Genomic DNA, 23,666 nt, shown 5'->3' with positions numbered 1-23,666 from the left:
ATGGCATCGTATTTAGTTTGGGAATGCCGGTTTTGACCATTTTTGGAATTTTTGAATTCCCAGTTGATTTCGTTTCAGTAATCGTTGGAGCTTCGTTGTTTGGTTTTTGCTCCTCTGGAATGTCAATATTGAGCTCCTTGGTATAATCTTTCTTCTCCTTGTCTTCTCCAGAAGCATCCTTCTCTAAGTTTTCTTTGGTATCCGTACTAGTTTTAAGTAGAACTTCAAGTGAAAGATTCGGTTTCTGCAGCTTCGGAGTTGACATGGTTGCTGAATCAGCTGATTCTGTTTTCTGAAGCCTAGATGGACTAACTGGCAACTCGCTAATCGCCTCAACAGTCTTGATAACGACATTATTAATCTTGTCTTCAATTCCTTGAATTGCTTGTTTGACCTCTTCTATTTTCTCCGCCAGAATTTGATTCGTTTCTGGGGGCTCAGGGTGACTGTGATTGTCTGGAGTGTCAGGTTTGGGCTTTGGTTTGTGCTGCAAGTGTATTGGTTGGCTCGGTTCTGTTAGGGAATTAACTTCAACAGCTGTCGACGGAGATCGTCCGGATTTCGGTCGAGCAGACTGCAGTCGTTCTTCGGCCGGCGGAAAAACTTCGTTACCAGCTGGAGCTAAGCGATCGGACTTTGGCCGTGATGATTTGGGACGCTCTCGGAGCGGTTCGGGTGGCTCCGGTGGTTCTGGAGTTGGCGATGAAGTATCTAATGGGTCCATGGTAGTTGCTGATAGTGTAGATGCTTGCATGTCATCCTCGTCAAAAGTAATGCTTCTTCTCCTTGCAAATTCTGCATGTCTGCGCATAGAAATATCCTCTGAACTGACATAGCTACTGGGCCTGGCCGACATAGGTCTATTGTTGTTCACTTTACTAATATATTCGCTGCTAATTGGTGGTGATGATCTTTCTGTGTCTGCTGAGTGGGAGTATTGTTTCCTCATGGAAGAACTGAAGTTATCAGCTGATGAAGAAGATAATTTAAGCGCTGACTTTGTTGGTGAAGTCGGTGAAAATCTTTCGGAAGAACTAGCCGTAAGTGAAGGATTGTTAACATTAACATGCGCACTAGAGCTAGAAGACTGCGAAATGGTTAGTCCATCTTGATCGCTATGCTCGAAAGTGTCACTATCTGGTGTCCTCATTTTCACAACTTCGCCCCCAAATCTCACTCTTCTAGGAGTTCTTCGCACATACTCGTCCGACGACTGATCATGTGTTACACCAGAAACGTTTTCGCCTTTAAGGCCTGAACTCTCGTCCACTTCACTATCGGTCAACACTCGCATTATACCGTACCGCTTAGAACCATCTTCGTCACTTTCATCACTAACTGATTGGGAGTTTTCTGCTTCCACAATACGCATGGTAACTGATTCTTTGTTTATTTTAATGTCGGTTTCCATTATCACTCTGGAACTGTCGATTTTATCGATGTTGTCCATACTAACACGCCGCACTACTGAACTTCCATGTTGGGGCAGTTTGCTGATTGCGTAAGGATTATTACCCAATCGAGATCTGTAGTCGTTTTCGTACGGTTCGGCCCTCGAGATGTCATTGTAGCTTCCAGATTTCCATCGTTGGGCTTTCGGCGAAAGGGGTTGCATCGTTTGATGGGTCTCTGTATTAGGAACCTTTGGGACATGAGGTTTCCAGGATTTCCTAACAGGTAGCTCTGAACCAGGAGGTGTCAAGTTAATGACATTTTCTCTTCGCGGACTTTTCGGTGGATTCGGTAGTCCGTATACGTTGCACAGCAGGTCAAAATCCCTTCGGTAGGCCACGGATATGCATTCGTAAAACTCTCGCGAACCAATGGTGTTTTTGATCTTGAGAAGTATTTTCAATGCTATTTCTTGGTAAGTAATTTGAACCATTTTTCCTCCCAAAGCATTAACGACAGCACGAAGAATAAAGGTTCGTTTCGCCGTAAGAATTGCGGGTTGAATAAGCGATGGTAATGCCAGCATTACCCCTACGATGTACCGGGTACTGAGAGGATCTTTCGGATTCCGATCCATACCGTAGTTCATAATCTCAAGCATGACAGTTTCAGGCATCTTAGTCTGAGCAATGTACACTTTCAAAACATCTAAGGCACCCTTTCGGACAGCCGGTGAGGGATGGCCCAGATTGTCGATGATTGGTGGCAACAGGGGACCGAAGTATACATCGGATTCATCACGAAGAACAATCAGTACATCAATCAGAACCCGTAGGGAATGCTGTCGAACTTGATATTCTGGATCGTGCAACCGTTCTAAGAATTCCCTGAACAGTTCGTTCATATTCAATCCAACTGGAAGCTCATTATTCCGAATGATATACTCCCATAAAGGTGTCAACTGCAGCACTGACAATACTCGGTGATTGTCCTCTACGTTCAGCACTCTTCGGTATCGAGCTGGCGATGAGCTTGCATTGTTCGACGAATTGGAAGAAGAACCCTCCCCACTCGTCGACGAGTTTCCATTATTCTTGGCAAATACTCTCCTGAAGAACATTCTCGCGTCTTGTTATCACAGTTATGCACTACTCATTCATTTCTGTAAATGAAAAATAAATCCAAATTGCGCAGATACTTTGCAATCCCGTTACTAAACACACTGAACTCCACGAGACATGAAAGATGAATAACTAGTGGAGAAAAATTTCGCCACTCACTCATCAAGACCATGATCCAGACGTATGGGATGGATGTCGATACCAAGAAGTCCGGCACCTAATGGAACGTTACTCTAAGAGACATGCGCCAAGTTTGTTGTGATCCGGCCAGTAACCCGGGACAACCGGCGGCGTCAAGCGGCGAAGTGGATACAGACACTACTTTCCCGAGTTTAACCTACATACGGAACAAAAGAGGAATGCCGAGAAGTACGGTGGAAGTCAAACGGTGGCTTACTATTAAAACCCTATTAACCCGTCAAGCCGATTGTGTGTTTGAGGGGAAAACCACAGGTGGATTCGGCACAACAATGAATGAATTGGAAGAGTCAGAGCTCAAGAAGGGTGAAGGCATTTTGCGTGAAGCATGTGTTGCAAATCGGAAAGATAATGCCAGCATCGGTGTAGTCAGAGCGTGAGGGGAGCGGGAGTGAAATTTTTATAAAACGATTTGTAAATGACAGATGATGATAAAATTCTGTCATATGTCTGTTTTTATTTATTTATTTTTTTCGTTAGTCTTGAGTTATAACCTGATAGGCAGATGACTCCCACACCTACAGTACTTATTGCATTAGTCAACAAATGGTACGAAACCTACGATTTTGATTTTACTTTCCATCCTAGGGATGGCATGATCACATGTTTCTTGTCTTAGTAAGCTCTTCTTATTGGCATTACATACCCCACTGTCACATTGCCGCCTCGCAGTTTAGTGTTCATCAAGCACTTCAGCAGTTATTAACTGCGAGGTTTCTAATCCAAGTTACCATTTATGCATCTGTATAACATGAAAATAAACCGATGATACTTTTATGCCCAGGTAAGTCGAAAAAACCTGCAGCTTTGTTGCTTTGTACACCCGCCTGAAACATGAAGCAATAAAAGTTGGACTGGTAGTAAATGCGTCGAGGACAAAGTACATGCTTGTAGGCGAAACCGAGCGCGACCGAACCTGCCTGGGAAGCAGTGCTACGATAGACGGGGATACCTTCCAGGTGTTCGAGGAATTCATCTACCTTGGATCCTTGCTAATGGCTGATAATAATGTTAGTCGTAAAATACGAGGCGCATCCCTAGTAACATTTTGGCCTTATGATGGTTTTATAACAATCTTGAAAAGCAAATTATGGTCTTCAAGGGCGTTATAAAGCTGAAAATGTTACGTGGGATCATTTGTGGAAGTTGGGCTTACTACGGGCTTTAAAAGAAACTGTATTCAAAAAAGATTCGTCACCGCACCAAATATGTCATGTACAAGTCGCTGATTAGACCGGTAGCCCTCTATGGACACGAAACATGGACAATGCTCGAGGAGGACTTGCAAGCACTCGGGGTATTCGAGAGACGGGTGCTTGTGACTATCTTTGGCGGTGTGCAAGAAGATGGTGTGTGGCGGCGAAGAATGAAGCACGAATGTTCACGAACGGTGAACCCAGTATCTAGAAGGTAGCTAAAGCCGGAAGGGTACGATGGTCAGGACATGTTGCAAGAATGCCGGACAGCAACCCTGCAAAGATGGTGTTCGCTATCGATCCGATAGGTTCGAGAGGGCGTGAAGCGCAGCGAGCTAGGTGGGCAGACCAGGTACGACTTGGCGAGCGTGGGGCGCATTTGAGGATGGTGAGTTGCGGCCTCGAACCGTGTATTGTGGCGTCATATTGTTGATTCAGTGTGGCTGGCTTAGATTCCCTCCGGTTCGGTTTAGAAAATTTTTGGGTTGGAAATTTCCTCGAATTCATTCATTTTATTCATTAATTTATTTAGTTTACATCTAAACATGTAAACTGAATAAATGAATGAATGAAATGATTGAAATCGAGAAAATTTCCAACCCAAAAATTTCCTAGACCGGACCGGGAATCAGCCACCTTCAGCATGGTCTTGCTTTGTAGCCGCGCATCTTACCGCACGGCTAAGGAATGCCCTCGTCTTAGTAAGCCGTTGTACGAAAATGATCGCCTATTATTTTTGACTAAAATAAAACCTTCAAAAAGTAAATATTTTTCATGGAGGGTCCGTAGTTGGCTACACGTTCGCCTTATAAGCGAATGGTCATGGGTTCGATTCCCAGCCCCTCGTCAGTCGTCGGATCCGCAGCCCATACGGTGGCGTTTGGGGTACGCGCCTTACCGTCACGGCTGCCTGATGACGACTGACAACTTATTCTTCTCGGAGGCATTCCTCCAACGTTACCCGGATTAAATGGCAAGCGAACAAAGCAACGATCATTGGATACACGACATGGACAAACGGACACAATGGACTCACGAAAAAAGATGAACTGGCAACGACAACAATAACGAATAATGGATATCTAAAAATAGATTCTGTGTGGCTTCTGTACAGCAGAATACCACAGTAGATTACGGCACAGTGCCTACCAAATAAATACAGGAATAAAAAAAAAATTTCATGTCAGAATAGGGAATTACCAATAAAGAAATCAGGGGTATAAGCAATACATAAATATAAAATTTCCTAAATAATGCGAAATTTCCACTTGAACAATTAAGAATTTTCCACAAGACAGAAATAAATTAGTACTTTTAAAGTCAATAATTGCATTTATAAAATAGTATTTCCCATAAAGAAATCAAAATCAATAGTAGCAAGAATTTTTTTCCACAAACAATTGAAAACTTTCCACAACAAATCAAAAAGAGCGATAAAATATAAAAATTCCATAAAAAAATAAAAAGCAATAAAACTGATTTTTCCATAGAAGACCTCTTCTATAAAAGCGTTTATTACTTCTGAAAAATTTAATCAATTTTATTGTTTTTTTTCTTCTTTTTTTTCATGTAATTTTTTTAATGTTTTGTACTGCTCTCTATTAATTATTTTGAGGAAAACTTTAATATTTTTTTTTGAAAAAAATATTTATTTATTTAATATTATTTATTTATGAATTACTTATGGATTTTTTTTAAATGGAAAACTTTGATTTCTTTATGAAAATTGTCTTTTATAATTGCAATTTTTGCTTTTAAAATTGCTAATTTATTTTTGTTTTGTTGAAAATTCCTAATTAGAATATTATTTATGAAATTTTGCATTATTTAGGAAAATTTTATAGTTATTTAATGCTTATATCATTATTTTTTTATTGGTAATTTCCTAATTTTTCATGAACATTTTATTTTGCTGCCAATATTTTTACCACGCCGATGACTATAAAATGGCTATTATGACAGTAGGTTAATGGTTAATTATATATACCAGAAAATGCTTTTTAATTGTTAAGTTCAGTTTAATCTAGCTCTATTGTAGACGTCTAGTCGTTATCCGGAATGTGACCCCTTTATTTCGAAAATTGCTCCTTTGTGGAATCAACCAGAAATTTCATCGGAAATTTGTTAAAGAACTTATGTAAAAATTGGCTTACGAGTTTTATTTCATTTATAAAGGAATTTTCTGGGGAATTTCTTAAGGGCTTATAGAAGAATTTATCGTGCACTATTGAACTGCACTGGAATAATTCTTGTTGGATTCTCTTAAGAAAAATTCAGAATTTTTTTTTTAATTTCCTGTAGGAATGTTCAGGGGATATTTTAGAGGAGTTTCTAGAAGAAATATTCTCAGAGAAATTTCTGAAGAAATATCTGTGGAGTTTTTGGGAAAATCTGGATGAATTCCAGGTGGAATTTATGGAGAAATACCCAGGGGATCGTAAAGAATTTTCCAGAAGTGTTTTTGGAATAATTTTCGGGGGAATTCCTGGTGGAATCCCCATAAACTAAAGAATTCCTTAAGTTCGAAGGAATGAAAGAAGTTCAGGAAACGTTTCTGAGGGTTTTTGGGAGAAATATCTGGATAAACTTCCTAAGAACTACATAAAGAAGTTTTCGAACGAATTCGAATAACACTGCATTTATGGTCACCGGAAACAGCTCACCAAAAATATTTCATATCAGTTCATGTGTAAGGTGTGATTGGGTGGCGGTGGCAGCCTATCAACACTAGGATGGAAGCTGAGGAAAAAAGGCCGATTCTTCAACTATATAGCATCATCAACGTGCACAGCTTACCCAAAGGGAGACCCGACGACGAAAAAGAAGCGTTCTATGCACAGCTGGAGCAGACGTACGATGGATGCCCACTGCGGGACGTCAAAATCGTCATCGGTTACATGAACGCAGGAAGGGAGGAAATGTATATACCGGTCATCGGACCAGATAGTCTGCATACCGTATCGAACGACAACGGCCAACGATGCTTAAACTTTGCAGCCTCCCGCGGAATGGTAGTCCGAAGCACTTTCTTCCACCGCAAGAATATCCACAAGGCAACATGGAAATCACCTAATCAAGTAACGGAAAACCAAATCGACCACGTTCTAATCGATGGTAAATTCTTCTCCGACATCACGAACGTACGCACTTACCGCAGTGCGAATATTGAATCCGACCACTACCTCGCCGCAGTATGTCTGCGCTCAAAACTCTCGACGGTGTACAACACGTGTCGAAGTCGGACGCCGCGGCTTAACATTGGGCGGCTACAAGACGGTAGACTAGCCCAAGACTACGCGCAGCAGCTGGAAATAGCACTCCTAACTGAAGAGCAGCTAGGCGCAGCGTCTATTGAAGATGGCTGGAGAGATATTCGATCCGCCATTGGAAGCACCACAACCGCTGCACTAGGCACGGTCCTCCGGATCAGAGATACGACTGGTTTGAAAGCGAATGTGAGCAGTTGGTTAAGAAGAAGAATGCAGCATGCGCAAGATTGCTGCAACACCGCACGAGGGCGAACGAGGCACGATGCAAACGGGCGCGGAACAGACAAAACTCGATTTTTCGGAGGAAAAAGCGAGAAATCGATTTCAAACCCGCATATGATACAATCGATCGGAACCACCCTCCCATAGGTGGAGGGTGCAATGCACGAAAACGGATTTCCGGATAAACTGATACGGTTGATCAAGGCGACGATGGATCGGGTGATGTGCGTAGTTCGAGTTTCAGGGGTATTATCGAGTCCCTTCGAAACGCACTGCTATTCAACATCGCTTTGGAGGGAGTAATACGAAGGACAGGGATTGACACTCGAGTGGTACGATTTTCACGAAGTCCGTCCAGTTATTTGGTTTCGCCGGCGACATTGATATCATGGCACGTAACTTTGAGAGGGTGAAGGAAGCCTACATCAGACTGAAAAGCGAAGCTAAACGGATTGGACTAGTCATCAACACGTCGAAGACGAAGTACATGATAGGAAGAGGCTCAAGAGATGTCAATATAAGCCACCCACGACAAGGGATGCAAGCCATCAATTAGCAGCAAGCTAATTAACACCCAAAAGGCCAAGCTCTTTGAGAAAGCGATTTTTGATTTTGAAAAAATTATAACTTTTTAATTTTTTGTCCAATCTTGATGAAATTTTGACACAAGGTCCAATTTTTATTCTAGTTTTGGCTGCACATTGAGTTTTTCGAAATTTCTGGATGATTCCGGAATTATTCCAGATTCCCTTGGGGTACCAGCAAACTGGTGTTTGGGGTATTTCGCTAGTTACTTAATTTTTCTCCATGGAACCCATATCAAACAGTAAAAACAATATTGCCACACTACCCAAGCAACACCACTTGTTTCTCAGTGAGTAACAACAACTGTGGTGTGACTTACTAAAGGTCAGAGTTATGTACAACGCGTCGTATTTGGAACTCCTTTGTGACACAAAAAGCGCAAGAGGTGGAGCCTATTTGCAACATCTTGCGGCTACAATGAAAATAAAAACACAAAAATCAACCAGGAATCGAACCATGGATCTTGAGATTTGCAACCTTTTACTATAGCCATCATACCATGAATTCTATTTGGATACTCTGCTACGAGTGCACTACATAAACAACAAAGTCATTTGTAACTTCATTGTACCTTATACGGAACAGGCAGGCGACTGTCAAAAATAAAATGCTGCTCAGCTGAGCTCAAAGTGTTTTGCAACATATCAGAAACATTGTCGTAACATCAATGAACCGAAGAGTTATGATTACTGCAACTTATCTGTTTTGTTTCTGATATGAAACACATTAAATTCCAAACACCCAAGAAGTCAGATGCGTGGCATATTGCAACGCCACATAAACGGAAATGAAACATTGTAGGTTTCTGAAACTGGTAAGTGGCTTTAATGTGACTCGATGTATTGCCAGTGTCTTCAATGCAATTTTTTAGGAACAAACAGCTATTTGAAAGATGTTGCGCGTGTTATGTTATGGATCCTGTACACCTCCGGTGGTGCAAAGGGCCGACTTGAAAGATCTCCATCCTGAGCGATGCCCGGCTATCGCTTTAACCTGTTGCCAGGTTAGATTTCGGTCGACTTCTTTATTGAGGCTTCGCCGCCATGAGCCTCTGGGTCTGCCTCTGCTGCGATGTCCCGCTGGGTTCCAGTCTAATGCTTGCTTACAGATTTCGTTTCCGCCCCTTCGTAGAGTGTGGCCGTACACCTCCGGTGGTGCAAAGGGCCGACTTGAAAGATCTCCATCCTGAGCGTTGCCCGGCTATCGCTTTAACCTGTTGCCAGGTTAGATTTCGGTCGACTTCTTTTATTTCTTTATTGAGGCTTCGCCGCCATGAGCCTCTGGGTCTGCCTCTGCTGCGATGTCCCGCTGGGTTCCAGTCTAATGCTTGCTTACAGATTTCGTTTCCGCCCCTACGTAGAGTGGGCCGACCCAGCCCCACTTCCGATTCCGAATTTCTGTTGTTATCGGCCTCTGGTGACAACGACGATAGAGCTCGTTGTTTAAGATCCAGTTGTGAGGCCACCAGGCCCGAATTATATACCGCAGGCATCTGTTAATGAACACCTGCAGCCGTTGAGTGTTCTCCACTGATACACACCATGTTTCGCTAGCGTATAACAGCACAGATTTCACGTTAGAGTTGAAAATTCGTATTTTGGTGCGTTCACTTATCTGCCTGTTTTTCCAGATATTTCTTAAACTCGTAAAGGCAGCCCTTGCTTTCTTGATCCGTGCGCCTATGTCGATCTTGGTACCGCCGTCTGACGCCATTTGGCTACCAAGATATTGGAAGCTTTCAACATTCTCCACTGGTTGCCCGGCTACTGTGAAACTGGAAGGAGTCACCGTGTTTACATCCAACGATTTGGTTTTGTTGACGTTGATGACTAAACCTGCCGTGTGTTGCTTGGGTAATAACGAGTCTCATAGAGATTTTTCCGAAAGTTAGTCTTCCATACAGACATCCCCAGGAAGCTTCCAAATGTCCCCAGGGAACCTGTAAAGGGGACAATTTCGATTTTGCTCCGAAACATGTCGTGCGACGGCTCTTTCTTCATGAATATACTCGCTGTTGTTATAAAAGTGGTCTATGGTCAATTTGGCCACTCCTGTGACGCCCGGAATGCCCCCAGGGAACCTGTAAAGGGGACAATTTCAATTTTGCTCCGAAACATGTCGTGTGACGGCTCTTTCTTCACAATTTTTCATGAATATACTCGCTGTTGTTATAAAAGTGGTCATTGGTCAGTTTGGCCGCTCTCGTGACGCCCGGAATGCACCCAAGGAACCTGTAAAGGGGACATTTTCGATGTTGCTCCGAAACATGTCACGCGACGGCTCTTTCTTCACAATTTTTCATGAATATACTCGCTGTTGTTATAAAAGTGGTCTATGGTCAATTTGGCCACTCTTGTGATGCCCGGAATGCCCCCAGGGAACCTGTAAAGGGGACAATTTCGACTTTGCTCCGAAATATGTCGTGCGACGGCTCTTTCTTCACAATTGTTCATGAATATACTCGCTGTTGTTATAAAAGTGGTCTATGGTCAGTTTGGCCGCTCTCGTGACGTCCGGAATGCCCCCAGGGAACCTGTAAAGGGGACAATTTCGATTTTGCTCCGAGACATGTCATGCGACGACTCTTTCTTCACAATTTATAGATTCGCAATTCTTATAAAAGTGGTCATTGGTCAGTTTGGCCACTTTGTTCAGAATCGCGAACGTATTATTTTCAGAATCCTAAATAAATTCTGTTCAGAAAACCATTCGATTTTTTTTCAGAAACAGATCCTGTTAGGAACCTTCAACGGATTCTATTCAGAATTTCAAATTCCAAACAAATTATGTTCCGAATCTCAAACAGATTCTTTTCAGAATCCTAAACGTACTCCGTTCAGAATTCTGTACAAATTCCTCTCCAAATCTCAACCGAAATTATAACCGCTTTCTCAAAGAGCTTGGCCTTTTGGGTGTTAATTGTGAAGAAGTAAGTAAATTCTAAGATACAAACAAAAGAGCAAAAGGAAACGACCATCAGGGAAATCGGTCCGTTTGCTATTTCTTCCAAGACGTGTTGGGCCTTGAACAACGGTCACTGTCGAAGGTATTAGGCCAAGGCCCCAACATAATGGTCCTTCGAGCCGGATGTATTTAGGGCGGACTGATAACATATTGATTAGGATTTATTACGATATATTCTGGCCACTAGGAGTTAGTAGTATAGCTTGAGGTGTTTCCGTGCGAAGCTAAAAACTGTCCAACAAATGATGGGAGATTTACCTGCATCGCTAGTTACAGTGTCGCGCCCATTTCTTCGAACAGGCGTTGATTATTTTGGACCTTTATACATTAGACCGGTTCCAAGGCGTCCAATAGTCAAGGCGTACGTGGCTGTCTTCATATGTATGTGTACCAAGGCGGATTCCTCTAAGGATACCAATAATCTCGAATCCATATCGAGGGAACTATTCAAGTGGCATGGGTGGGTTAACCCAGTGCGCCACACTTCGGCGGGTTATGGGAAGCCGCTGTACGTTCAGCCAAGAACCATCTCGTCAAGGTACTAGGAGAGACCCAAACATCCGCAGAGGATTCTCAATTCTCGACTACTTCCCGAAGATCCAAACAACGTCCAACTGTTAATCCTGCACAATTCTTAATCGATGAATCCTTGCAAGCAATTCCTGATCTAGATTTCATAAATATCCTACAAAACTTTTGGAATCGATGGAAAGAGAATAAATATTTGTGTCAGCTTCAAGGCTGAGGCGGAGGGTCGGTTTTAAGCCGTGGAGTTTGAATCGTGGAGACTATAGTACCATCTCGGACAGCCTTTGCAGCATTTGCAATAACTTTTCACCGAAGAAGACCCTTTTGGTCCCGCTTTTGGAGTTCACGCTTATCAGCGCTAGTATACGACGTTTGCTTGGATCCCAGGAACTCGAGCAAAGTCATTAACATCATTAATGGTTAATATATTTCAATTTTATGGTTTAGTTATAACAATTAAAGCTACGTCTCATTTCACGAAATAACACAAAATTAAGAGTGACAGCTCAATAATTTCCAAATAGATGTATAGATAGATGTTAGATCCAGATCAATGATGTATAGATAGATGTTAGATCCAGATCAAGGTAGATGGCTTATTTATCATATTGGAAAGCATAACGTTTCTTTTATTGGTAATTTTTAAACTTATGAACTGTCACTTTTAAGTTTAGTTTGAGTTTAATTCGGAGAATGGAACGCAGCTGAGAACCATACAGGCGGGCAAATATTTGAGAAACAGCGCGCCAAAGATTACTCGTTAATAAATAAATGCTGGATGTGTAATTGCAGTTCCCTTTTATACGTGTTTTTTCGAAATATTTAAATTTACTTGATTGATGACTTGTGAGGGAATTCAGATTTTTACTTTTACTTTGGAAAAGATGTTTAATTTTGATACATATAGTTAAGTTTTCCATTTTAAGGTCACTTGTCATATGACGAGTTTGTACTCTCCCATTTATTTCCACCACTTGATTGTACCTTGACAGATACGTATTTCGATCTGAAGACATTCCACTAAAAACCTCAATATAATTTTCTTAACATTTTAAGGTGTTTTTATGAGATATTGCGAAAAAAAGATTTGGCTGCCGGTGGGACTTGAACCCACACTATTCCATTAAGTACACGGACGTATTACATCATAACTCCTCCATGTTCCATAACCAGCTAATAACGATGGGATATCAGTCAATTCCCCGTATCCAACGAATCTGCTTTAGCAACATTTCACACCCTTTTCTCTCTACCCAGCTATGTGTATCAGAATTGAACAACAGTCAGTTGCGTTTGAATCACAAATATGTGCTTCTATTTATCGTATTGAGGCGGGTTTGCTTCTGCATCGACAATAGAGGCTTGATTGCCACCGAGCGTACGACCAGCTGCGGTGTGTGATACTGCAGGGTATCATCGTTTCTCTTTTTCTTGATTGATGACTTGTGAGGGAAGTCAGATTGGTTATATGGAACAACTTCTCGCAAGGGCAGCTGTTGTATAATTGGTAATACGTCCGTGTACTTAATGGAATAGTGTGGGTTCAAGTCCGACCGGCAGCTGAATCTTTTTTCACAATAGCTCATAAAAAACCTTAAAATGGCAAACAACTATGTGTATCAAAATTAAACACCTTCTCAAAAAAAATATATATATTCAAACAGTACACAGGTTGAAGAAATGATCACGCGACGCCTCTGCTTGGCGCGGATAGCGTCTTGTTGTTTCCTATTGAAAATTGGCCGGCCAATGCGTTTCAGAGGAATCAACAAAACATTGCCAAATTTTCAACATCGATTTTTTCAGTAGTTCGATGGTAATAGTGGAATTTCAACCTCTCTAATGGGTTTTTCGCATCTTTATAATGGGAGAGAAAGGAGTAGCGACCCCAAAAACCGTACGACAATCAGAATCATTTTCTTTGAAGTCCAAGTTAGTCACAACATTTTACGACAAATGAAGAAAAAATAGATTGGAAAGGTTGGGAGATTCTATAGACGAGCTGAGGCGAATGCGAGTGTAGTTAAACAAACTGTCAATTATTGTAGCCAAACAAGCAATCCAAGCAACGACGTGACGTGTGACGTCAAATTACACTGTAAAAAAACGACAAAACACATTAAATCGAAATGACTCAACCATGTCTCCGCTCGTCTATGGATTGTACATTTTGCCTTGAAGTAAGTTGCAGTAATGGAGGAGATATTTTAAAAATAAATCAATTCAACAAATATTTCATAATTAACATTTATTTCTTGTTGTGTTTGAAATTTACAGAAATTCATTTTGCTAGATTCAATTTGAGTTGATACGGTTACTAGTCTATTTACACGTTGTATATTTTCCGAACAAAAAAGAACATTTAAAACTGCCGTTTGTACATGCAAATTTAAAATTTTGAATTATGAATTTGTTTGTTAAAATGCAAATATCCTATTGTTTGAAACTTACATGGCTAGCATCCTACAGCACTACATTACGCAGTTAAAACAGTCTCATTTGGAAGTCATTTATTTACGAATATGTTATTGCTTTAATAAAATGTTTACCTACTCCTAGCGACGAAATTGTTAAAAGAGTTTCCGTTAACTCAAGTAAGCATATGGCAAGATAGTTTACGTTGATTCTCTGTATCTTTCTTTTTAGCTAAAATTGTGTCTATTTACAGTTTAAAACCTTGTAAATCTCTTATTGTGTGTACAAACCCTATTATAAAACATAGCACTGATTCAGTTTTCTAGTTATACAGAAATCCGTGCTCCCTCTGGAAATCCCTCCGAACGAGATTCGAAAGAAGCTTGAACATGGTGGGTCAGCGAGGGAGGGATTCAAACGCAAACGCCTGGTGTCATGGTAATAAATGCACATTTGGAGGACCTTTCAGTTTGCCTATAATACGTACAAGTGTTTTCAGCAGATGGCGCTATTACTACACTTACTATCTTACACGTCGTTCTCTTCTGCGATTTCTTCCTATTACTTATGCATACATAAAACTCGAGGTCGTACCTTGATACAAGGCAATGCAAAAATTTGCACACAATGAAAGTGTGGAAAGTGTTTGTTGCACTTCTTTCTACATCTCCGTTTTGTCCCCATTCGGCATACACAAATCGATCTAATTAAAATTCAGTTGTCTATAGTATTTACACGCTATTTAAAACATTCCTTTCTGCCTTGGATGCCTGATAGTAAAATTGATTTATTTTTACACGTATTCCTCCGACGGTTTCTGCACGCCAGCTGGTATTCGCAAAGAGCTGGGTACCCTCCCGTTGACCGTGTCTGGTAGCTCAGCTATATCCTTGAACACTCCCATGAGGCTTTCGAAGTTGGGTCCCCAGTTGAGCAGATAGTCCCAACCGGTGGCGGATGGGGACGCACCGTTCGGTTGCCGGTACATGCCAACCATATGGCTGGAGAGGTCATCGTCGGACGCAACAAGCGTACTCAATGAACCTCGGAAGGAGGAGTCGAAACCGTCGTATGATGACGGTGGTAAATGCGGTGGCTTATTGCTGTTGTTGTTGTCGCTCACTCCTCGACGGTTAGTGTCGTCGCGATTCTTAGTGTATTTGTCACCATTGATACTATTATTGTCATACTCGATCTCCGAGCAGGTAAAGCTATCATTACCGGACTCATCGGTAGAGGTCGAACTGTGAGCATCGACTGCTGGTGAGTGATGCATATGAGTAAGATGGGGAGCGGGCACTCGTGGCGCCTCACTGCTGCTAGAAACGGCGTCGAGGGTAGATACCAAACTGGACGTCCGTGGACGTGAGTTCAGCCGTTCTATCTCTTCTGCCGTGAGACCCATAGGACCTGGAACAACCGAGTTGACGTTTTGAGGTTGCTGGGGTACTCCTGGATTTTTTCGGCTAGCACTGGAACTCTGCCCGGACAGCTGGCTCATCACTGGACTATTTAGACTTCGCTCGCTATTGCTGTGTAGGGCATCCTTTCCGACTCCGCCGGAGCTGGAAGTGGTGGCTAGGAGAGCACTTTGTAATGGTTTCCCTGAGATGTCATGCAATGTGAGGATTCGAGGCTGCTGTGAACTGAGTTCAGAGCTTGGCGAAAGTCGTGCTAACGGTGTAGTTTGATGGGGTCGTGGCGTATTCGATGGCGGTGGTTGACTAGCCTGCGGTGGGACCCTTGGAGCGTATGGCCCAGCATGGTGTGGTGAATGTCGGTGCTGCTGTTGAGCTGAGGTCTGGTGTTTGTGATGAGTGTAGGTTGCGACCGGAGGAGGAGTAGCTTTGTACTTCCGAACTCCACCAGCTTCGCGATATCCTTTGTAATGATAGACTATATCAATATCTGACGGAGCTATTGAGCTAGCGTTTTCCAAATCGTAGTGCTCTGGATATTCAGAACCAAGATCAACCGGATTGGTATGATCGTGTGGATGATGTGACTGGCTTGGCGGCGGTAAAGGCGGATGATGATCCTCTCTCAATGGAGGACTTTTACTAACTACTTCTCGTTCAATTATATCCGGACGTTGTGGTCTCTGTGGTTCGTTACTGGTAATATCTCTTTCCTTATACTTCTTGGAAATCAATTCTGGTCCAACAAGATGGTGACCTCCCACTCCTCGTAGCATTTCGTTGTTATCAGCATGGTATCCCACAACTGACAGATCATTCACATGCAAACCCCTTCCGATATCGCTATGTACTCCCGATGATACCAGCTGAGAAGTACTCAACAAAGTTGAACCACCATTCTGCTTAGAATGAATTGCTGAGGGTCCTCCAAGACCTCCACTTTTTTCCTTGTGTTGCTTCCGCAAACGAAACACCAAAAACGACAGCAGGATAGCGACCAGCAGCACGATAAAGAATATGATCACAAGCGTGACTCCGATACTCAGCGGATCGGTGACCTGTGCTGCTCCCAAACCAGCCAGCAAACAACCAGGGATGACGTTTCCTCGGTGAACCGCTTTCTTAAAAATACTGCCAGAACCGTTGAACGGCTGGATTTCGCCATTGATGGTGAAGTTAGCCAAACACCCTTGGAAGAATGTAGGCATGGCGTCATTGGCGAAGAGCTCCCTTCGCACGTTGCCAATCGATAGAACTGTCAAATAAGGATCGAGGAAGTCATGTACACCGGCCGAATCGAGATCTTCAATTGCATTTTTGCCATCGATCATCACTTGCAGTATACGGTTGTGAGCATAAAGTGTGACGTTGTGCCAATTTCCATCGGCTAAATTATCTGGCGTCGTTGCCGTTATATTGACGTAAGAAGCTTGATTCGAGTTGTAGAAAATCTTTCCGTTTTTCAGTTCAATTGATGTGTAATGCTTATTGGTTGCAGCGTAGATCAATAAACCGCTTGGTTTGTTGGTTTTGAAAAGCATGCTCATGTACTTTGGAGGATCCTCAGCTATTGTCAAGCTGGAAATGTTTTCCATTTTGGAGTACCGTTTGTTTCGGGCGACATCGTAACTCCAGATATTCTTCCCACTGTAGATGTTCTCCAGAAGTTGCATTCGCTTGTGCTTCTCAGAGATTTCAAATTCGACAAATCCGCCGTCAGCTATCGAATAGTGTTCCAGAGAGTTGGAGCAATCCGGCGAAAGAACTGATCCACCGCAGCGGCACATTGCCGTGTGCCAACGATCCAAACATTGTCCGAAAGGACCACAAATAGGCTGCGCAGGATCATCCGGGAGCCCAAGACTGCATGGCCCTCCATTAGTGCTTCGCGTGCAGGTTGATTCTACGGCAAATGCCTTCAAAGGAGCACTCAAGTTCAACGCTCGGCCGTTGATCGATACGCTGTGCACGCAACCGACCAAATCATCGGAATGAACCTGACCTGGGCGCTCAAGCACAGGATCTGCTGATGCAAGTCCTCCGACAAGCAACGAATGTTTGTTGAAGTTTAGCGTTCTGTAAATAGAAATGCATTAGTTGGTGATCAAAATTATCTTAAGAAATGATTTTACCCTGTAGGACCAGTGTCATCTGCGTAACATGTGGAATCGCCTGGTCTGCAATCTTCACAGTAGTCTCCATTCTCTGCGCATTTGGACACACTCAGTGACATAACTCGCCCATTCCTCGTTGCCGTGATTTTATGCCACTTTCCGTTGGAGATGCTATTCCCGCTGGATACGCCTTGTCCCACCACAAGCGAAGTGATCGCAGTCCGTGCACCTCCAAAAGAGAACACTGCCCTTCCACCAACGACTTCCATTGCCACGAAATCTGATCGTCCTCCGCTCTGAATGCCATAGTTGTATATCAAAAGAGCGTCCGGTTTTGTTGTGGCGAAGATTACAGAAATGTCATTGGAGGCCGAATCTAAAGCAGGAAACGCCATATACGATAGTTCTTTGAATCCAAAAGTGGTCTTCTCGCAGTGCCTTCCATAACGTCCATCAACACAGCTGCACTTGTAGCCAGGCTTCAAACTCACACAGAGACCTCCGTTCAAACACGGATTAGGTCGACAAGAATCGGCGACAGCTTCGCACTGGTTCCCACGATAGCCTGGTCGACATAGGCAGAAGAATGACGACCCGTCTGAACTTTCCCGACAAGATCCGCCATTCTTACACGGGCTACTCGAACATATATCTCCACGTTCCAGTTGGCAGAACTTGCCTTCTCGATTCGGAGGGCACGCACATTGGTAGTCGTATCCCTGTCGTCGGCATTGTCCGCCAGCTTGACATGGATTCGGTGAACAAGGATCCTGGCGTTTGTCGCATTTCTGACCGGTATAACCATCTGAGCATTTGCATCTGAAGTCGTGTTTCACCAAAGGGGATGTGAACACCAGAGATTGACTGTCCGTGATTTGAACATCTTCATAGACGTTGATTTTCTCGTAGCAAATTCCTCCGTTGTCGCAGGTGTTCGCATCACATGGTATCATATCGATCGTTATTTTCGATCCTTGCAGCAGGAGATTGATCGCGTCTTGCTTTTTACTGAACGTGTCGCTCATATATTTCTTTGATCGGAATCCTTTGTTGTTGATCGCTACTGCTACTGAGATATCCATTGCCTTGTCCACGTCGAGGAAACTGTAGACAATTAGTTCGTCTGAGTCGTCGATGGAAGATTTGAGAATGTCTATGAAATTTCTGTAATAGTTAGCTAGGAATCTGGCGCTTGTCATATTTTCAATTCGAATTGTGATCGAATTCTCCACTGTAACATTGTCAAAGCGGAGAAATTCCACGCTAACCGTGGACACAACGTCTGCATGTCTACCATCGTTTCCGGACACTAAGAAACTATGCCCGTTATTCGGAATTGAGGAAGATGTTGTCCTAAGTTTGCATCCCGAGCTGATGGTAAATGCCGTCACCGGATTCTTGTTGAGATCACTCAAAATCTTACAACGATAATCTCCGGTAGTGTCCGGATCATTGGGATGTACGTTTGCGATGTCACCGTGGATTTCATTGTTGAAAACGTAAACCAAAACGTGAATAATTCTTGGGGTCGATGGACTATCGTTTTGATCCAACACGTCCACGGTGATAGTGTGCTTGGTTCTTAGTTTTGGGCTACCGTTATCTTCCACTTCAACGACTAACTCAAGCTGTGGGGTTGTTTCGCGATCGATGCTTCTGGAAGTCTTCAATACTCCGGAATGCTTCTCAAGGGTGACTAAGGACTTATGGCGTCCTCCGACTAAGTAGTAAGTGAATGGAGCTCCGTTTGGTGGAAGATCAGGATCGCTTGCGGCAAGAGTCATAATCACAGTGTGTGGAGGTTCATTTTCCAGCACTGTTCCAACCGTATCTTTGCTGTCGAATGTTGGTCCATTGTCGTTGATGTCAGTGACAGAAATTTTCACTGTTGTAGTTCCAGTTTGCGGAGGAGATCCGGTATCGATTGCTCCAAGAATCAACTTATGGATTGGTATAGTCTCACGATCGAGCATTCTGGATGTTTCGATTTGACCTGTTTGAGGATCGATTTTGAAAGAGTGATCGTTGTTTCCGCCGATGATCGAGTAACTGAACTGATTGTTCTGTGGTCGCACATCCTTATCGACTGCTTTCACCGTGATTATTCTCGTTCCAACTGGAGCACCTTCCGAAACATTAGCCTCGTAAAAGTCGAGTAGAAATTCCGGTGGATCATTCCCATCCTGAATGGAAATGATAACTTGAGCTTCATCAGTGTCGTTTCCTCGGATTCCTCCAAAGTTTTTAGCCAGCACTGTCAGCACAACTCGTGATTGTGTTTCCCGATCAAGATTTCTGGAGACGATCATTACTCCGGTTTCTGGGTGAATGCTGAATCCTTTATCGTTGCTTGAGCCTACCAACAGATAGTAGACCTTACCGTCTTCCCCAGCGTCTTTGTCCGTCGCCTGTATTACGCCAACGTTTGAACCAACTTCCGCCGATTCGGAAACGTCGAAGTGAAACACGGGTTGAATAAATTTGGGATAGAACTCATTCACACCTGTTATGTGCACTATCACTTTTGTTTTGTTCTTCATCGGCGAGTCCGGATTCATGGCCATGACCTCCAACGTGTAGCGATTGTGTTCTTCATAATCAAACATGGCTTTCGATCTGATAATGCCGGTAACGGTTTCGATCGAGAACAAATCACGCCCCGTTCCACCAATGATGGAATAGTGAATGATTGCATTTTTAGGCGAATCTCGATCGTGGGCTTCCGCCTTATAGACGAATGTTCTTGGCGGAGAATTTTCCGGCAGGAATGCATCGTATTCCGTTTGGTTAAACGTTGGAGCGTTGTCGTTGATGTCGGTTAACGTAACTGTTATCATGGCCATTGATTTCTTCGGCTTGAAACCCAAATCTTCCGCTGTGATATTCAGTTGATATATTTGAATGAGATCGTAGTCCAACTGGTGGAGAATGGTGATGGCACCCGTAACACTGTCAACTGCAAATTCCTTCCGTTCATTACCTCCACTAATGGTATAGCGCACCATCCCATTAGGACCATCGTCGTTGTCTGGGGCATTGACAGTCAAGATGGTTGATCCGATGGGTTCACTTTCCGGAACGATCACCTGGTACGACGGACTTTGAAATACGGGTGCATATTTGTTCATTCCGGTGATAATGATTGTTGCCACTACTTCGTCTTGTTGAGGAGGCACGCCTTTGTCTACGGCGCGTACATTCAGAGTGTAGACCTTTCCGGGGCTTTCTTCTAGCGTACTGCTGACAATGATCCAGCCATCGTTTTTGTTGATGACAAAATTACTTGTTCCGTTGCCTCCGGTGACAGCGTATTCAATCTCAGCATTGACTCCAAAATCGAGTTCGTCACGAGCTGTAAGCTGAACAATTTTTTGACCAACGACGGCGCCTTCTGGTGCTGGAGAGAGGTACTCGCGTTGCACGAATACCGGTGGATTGTTGTTGGCGTCGACCACGTTAATGTTGATGAGGCATTCCGAATACATGGGTGGTTTACCGTTGTCGGTTGCGAGGATTGTCAGGCTGAACATGTTTTCCGGCGACGACTCCATCTGAGTGTGTTTGTAGTGAATGGTCCGTTTACTGAAGATCTCTCCGGTGGCAGGATCAATGGAGAACATGTCGGACGGTTGCTGGAGGGAGTAGGATATAACTGAATTGGGACCATGCTTGTCGCGATCGGTTGCTATGACCTGCCCAACAAACGTCACCGGTTTCTGAAGTTCGGGGAAGTTGAAGCTGTAGTAACTGTGTTCGAATTCGGGAGCATTGTCGTTCTGATCTTGGATGGTAATAGTGAGTGGTGTTTCAGCTCTCCAAGCACCATCAACCGCAGCAACTTTCAGTATGTATTCGTCTTGCTGTTCACGATCAAGGTGTCCGGCTACTGTAACATTTCCGGTTGTGGAATCAATCAAAAACTTATTTCCAATGTTCTCCGTAAATATATAAGTTGCGTTGGCGTTGATACCGATGTCTGAATCTGAAGAGGTAATCTTTATCACAAATATTCCAATTTCGGCGTTTTCGGTCACGTTTACACTGAATAAACGGGTGAACTTCGGCGGATTGTCATTCTTGTCCAACACGTTAACCAGCACGGTGGCGCTTCCCGTCAGTTGAGGCACTCCTTGGTCAACTGCTTCCACTATGAGGGCATAACGTGGAATATCCTCGCGGTCGAGCCTTGTTGTTGTGTATATTTCGCCTGTGTCGCTGTTGATTTCGAAACTTTCAAAATCATCTTTCAACGCGTAGGTGAGTTGACCATTCTCCTCCGTATCGGCGTCAGTGGCTTGAACTTTTAGAACGAATGACCCCGGTGATTCTTCCTCCATGACTTCGGCCGTGTAAACCTGCTTCTCCATTTCTGGAGCATTATCGTTTGCGTCGGTTACGTTAATGACTATTTGCATTACGCTTCGTAGACTGGGTCTATCGGAATCGGCAGCCTCAATCCATACTTCGTATTGCTGATTGGTTTCGTAATCTAATCCACCTTTGTTCACAGCTACTTCCCCTGTGTTAGGATCGATTCTAAGTGCCTCTCCGATATTTCCACCTGCGATAGCGTATCTGATGTTGCCTGCAGGACCCTTCTTGGGCGACGTAGCGGATATTTTTGTCACGACCTTACCATCAGCAATGTCCTCCGGTAGAATGAACTGAGTTTCCGACAAATAGGAGAAAACGGGAAACAGGTGAGCGGATTTCAAGGCAATCGTCAGTTCAGCTTTGGTTGATTTTTGATCATATCCTTGATCGCGTGCTTCGATCATAAGGCTGAACGCACGGTCGGCGTTCTGTCCTGGGAGTGACAACTCAACGGATGCCTCGATAACTCCCGTGTTTTCGTTAATGCGGAACTTGTTCGTGTCAGCTCCGCTAATTGAGTACCGAATACGGGAATTGATTCCCTCATCCAAATCTATTGCCTTGGCTCCAAAAACAAACTGATTACGCTTGATACGATCGGGAATATTGACATGGAATGATGCGGACTCGAATGCAGGACTGTTGTCATTCATATCGGCAACGGATATTGTGAGGTTGACCACCGTAGCTCGTGGTTCTGTGGTTGAGCTGTCCTGCGCCATCAGTGTGAAATGGTACTGGGAAATTTCTTCGCGGTCTAGGCTGATGGCAGTGGAGATCTCGCCCGTGTCTTGATCTACGACGAACCGTTGTGAGTGTTCTCCGAGAAGTGTGTATCGGATTTTGGCGTTGAGCCCGGAATCTTTGTCAGTAGCCAAGGGACGTAGCACTTTGGTACCGGATGGAAGATTTTCCGAAACTGTAGCATGGTAGCTCTGACGTTCGAACTCCGGACTGTGATCGTTCATATCTTGCACGATAACTCTAACAGTCCCCGTTCCGGTAAGCGGAGGTGATCCTGCAACAATACAAATAGAGAGAAAAAAAGTGTTATTATTGTCGTACTAATTTTGAAATTTATTGAACTTGAAATTTATTTATTGTGAATTAATAGAAAACGGTCACTGATTAATATGACAACATTTAGAAACGAGTTCGTCTGTCGCCAATAATTGCAGTCTCTTGACCATTATTTGAACGTGAATGCTGATCTTCGTAACTAAGCATCTATACAGAAACGACTCGAAAATTTATGAAGTGCATTTACCTCATGCATGTGCGCAGCGAAGGAACATGTGAGGAATATGGCACGAACAGGCAAAGGAAAAAGACTTCCTGGAGCGACTGAACGGTGAACTCGTGATTGATAATGACAATTCAATATGGTAAGCTTTTGTTTCGCTGACTGATACCAATCTTGGTGCGATTAAGCCCGCGTATAGTTGCTCTGCATGTCTTTGTTCGATGCCGTACACAATGACCACAATTGTGCATTGCGGTCCGTGAGAAAAATTGCTCCCTCTGGCCAGCTGCTGGTAGTCTCGCTCGATTCGACCGAGGGAGACAGAAACGATCAGCCTGCATCTCATTTGGTACAATTTATCAACACTTTTCAGTGCCGAAAGCAAGGACTCTCCGATCGAGTCTGAACGCTTGAACCGAGTATACGAGGTTATTTAGATTATCTTAATCTTGGCGAGCCGCCAACCAGAATATCGAGGCGTTCTGCCGGGTCCCATACAACAAGTGTTTCGGGTTGTTTTTATTTTCTCGTCATGAATCGTGCCCATTGCTGCAGCACGTACCGGCCTACCAGCCTACGTAGGCAAACGCACGATTGCCTCTTCGGTTGGTCGGTCGATCATCGATG

The 23,666-nt window shown here is 43.5% G+C and overlaps 2 protein-coding genes across 2 annotated transcripts; both read right to left on the bottom strand.

The window, feature by feature from the left end:
* Window positions 1-4: 4 nt before the first annotated feature.
* On the bottom strand, window positions 5-2,577 carry LOC134204215 (uncharacterized; the record flags this gene model as incomplete). Its single annotated transcript, XM_062679042.1, has 1 exon — window positions 5-2,577. A coding segment is annotated over exon 1 (2,508 nt), but the record flags the coding sequence as incomplete, so codon positions are not given.
* Window positions 2,578-13,706: 11,129 nt separating this feature from the next.
* On the bottom strand, window positions 13,707-22,860 carry LOC134204214 (cadherin-related tumor suppressor-like; the record flags this gene model as incomplete). Its single annotated transcript, XM_062679041.1, has 2 exons — window positions 13,707-17,384; window positions 17,441-22,860. Coding segments are annotated over 2 exons (8,121 nt in total), but the record flags the coding sequence as incomplete, so codon positions are not given.
* Window positions 22,861-23,666: the final 806 nt, after the last annotated feature.

This window comes from Armigeres subalbatus, unplaced genomic scaffold (genome assembly GCF_024139115.2).
Source record: "Armigeres subalbatus isolate Guangzhou_Male unplaced genomic scaffold, GZ_Asu_2 Contig456, whole genome shotgun sequence".
In the NCBI taxonomy this organism is placed as follows: domain Eukaryota; kingdom Metazoa; phylum Arthropoda; class Insecta; order Diptera; family Culicidae; genus Armigeres; species Armigeres subalbatus.
Note: the sequence above shows the minus strand (reverse complement) of the source record. Positions and strands in the feature narration are given on the sequence as shown.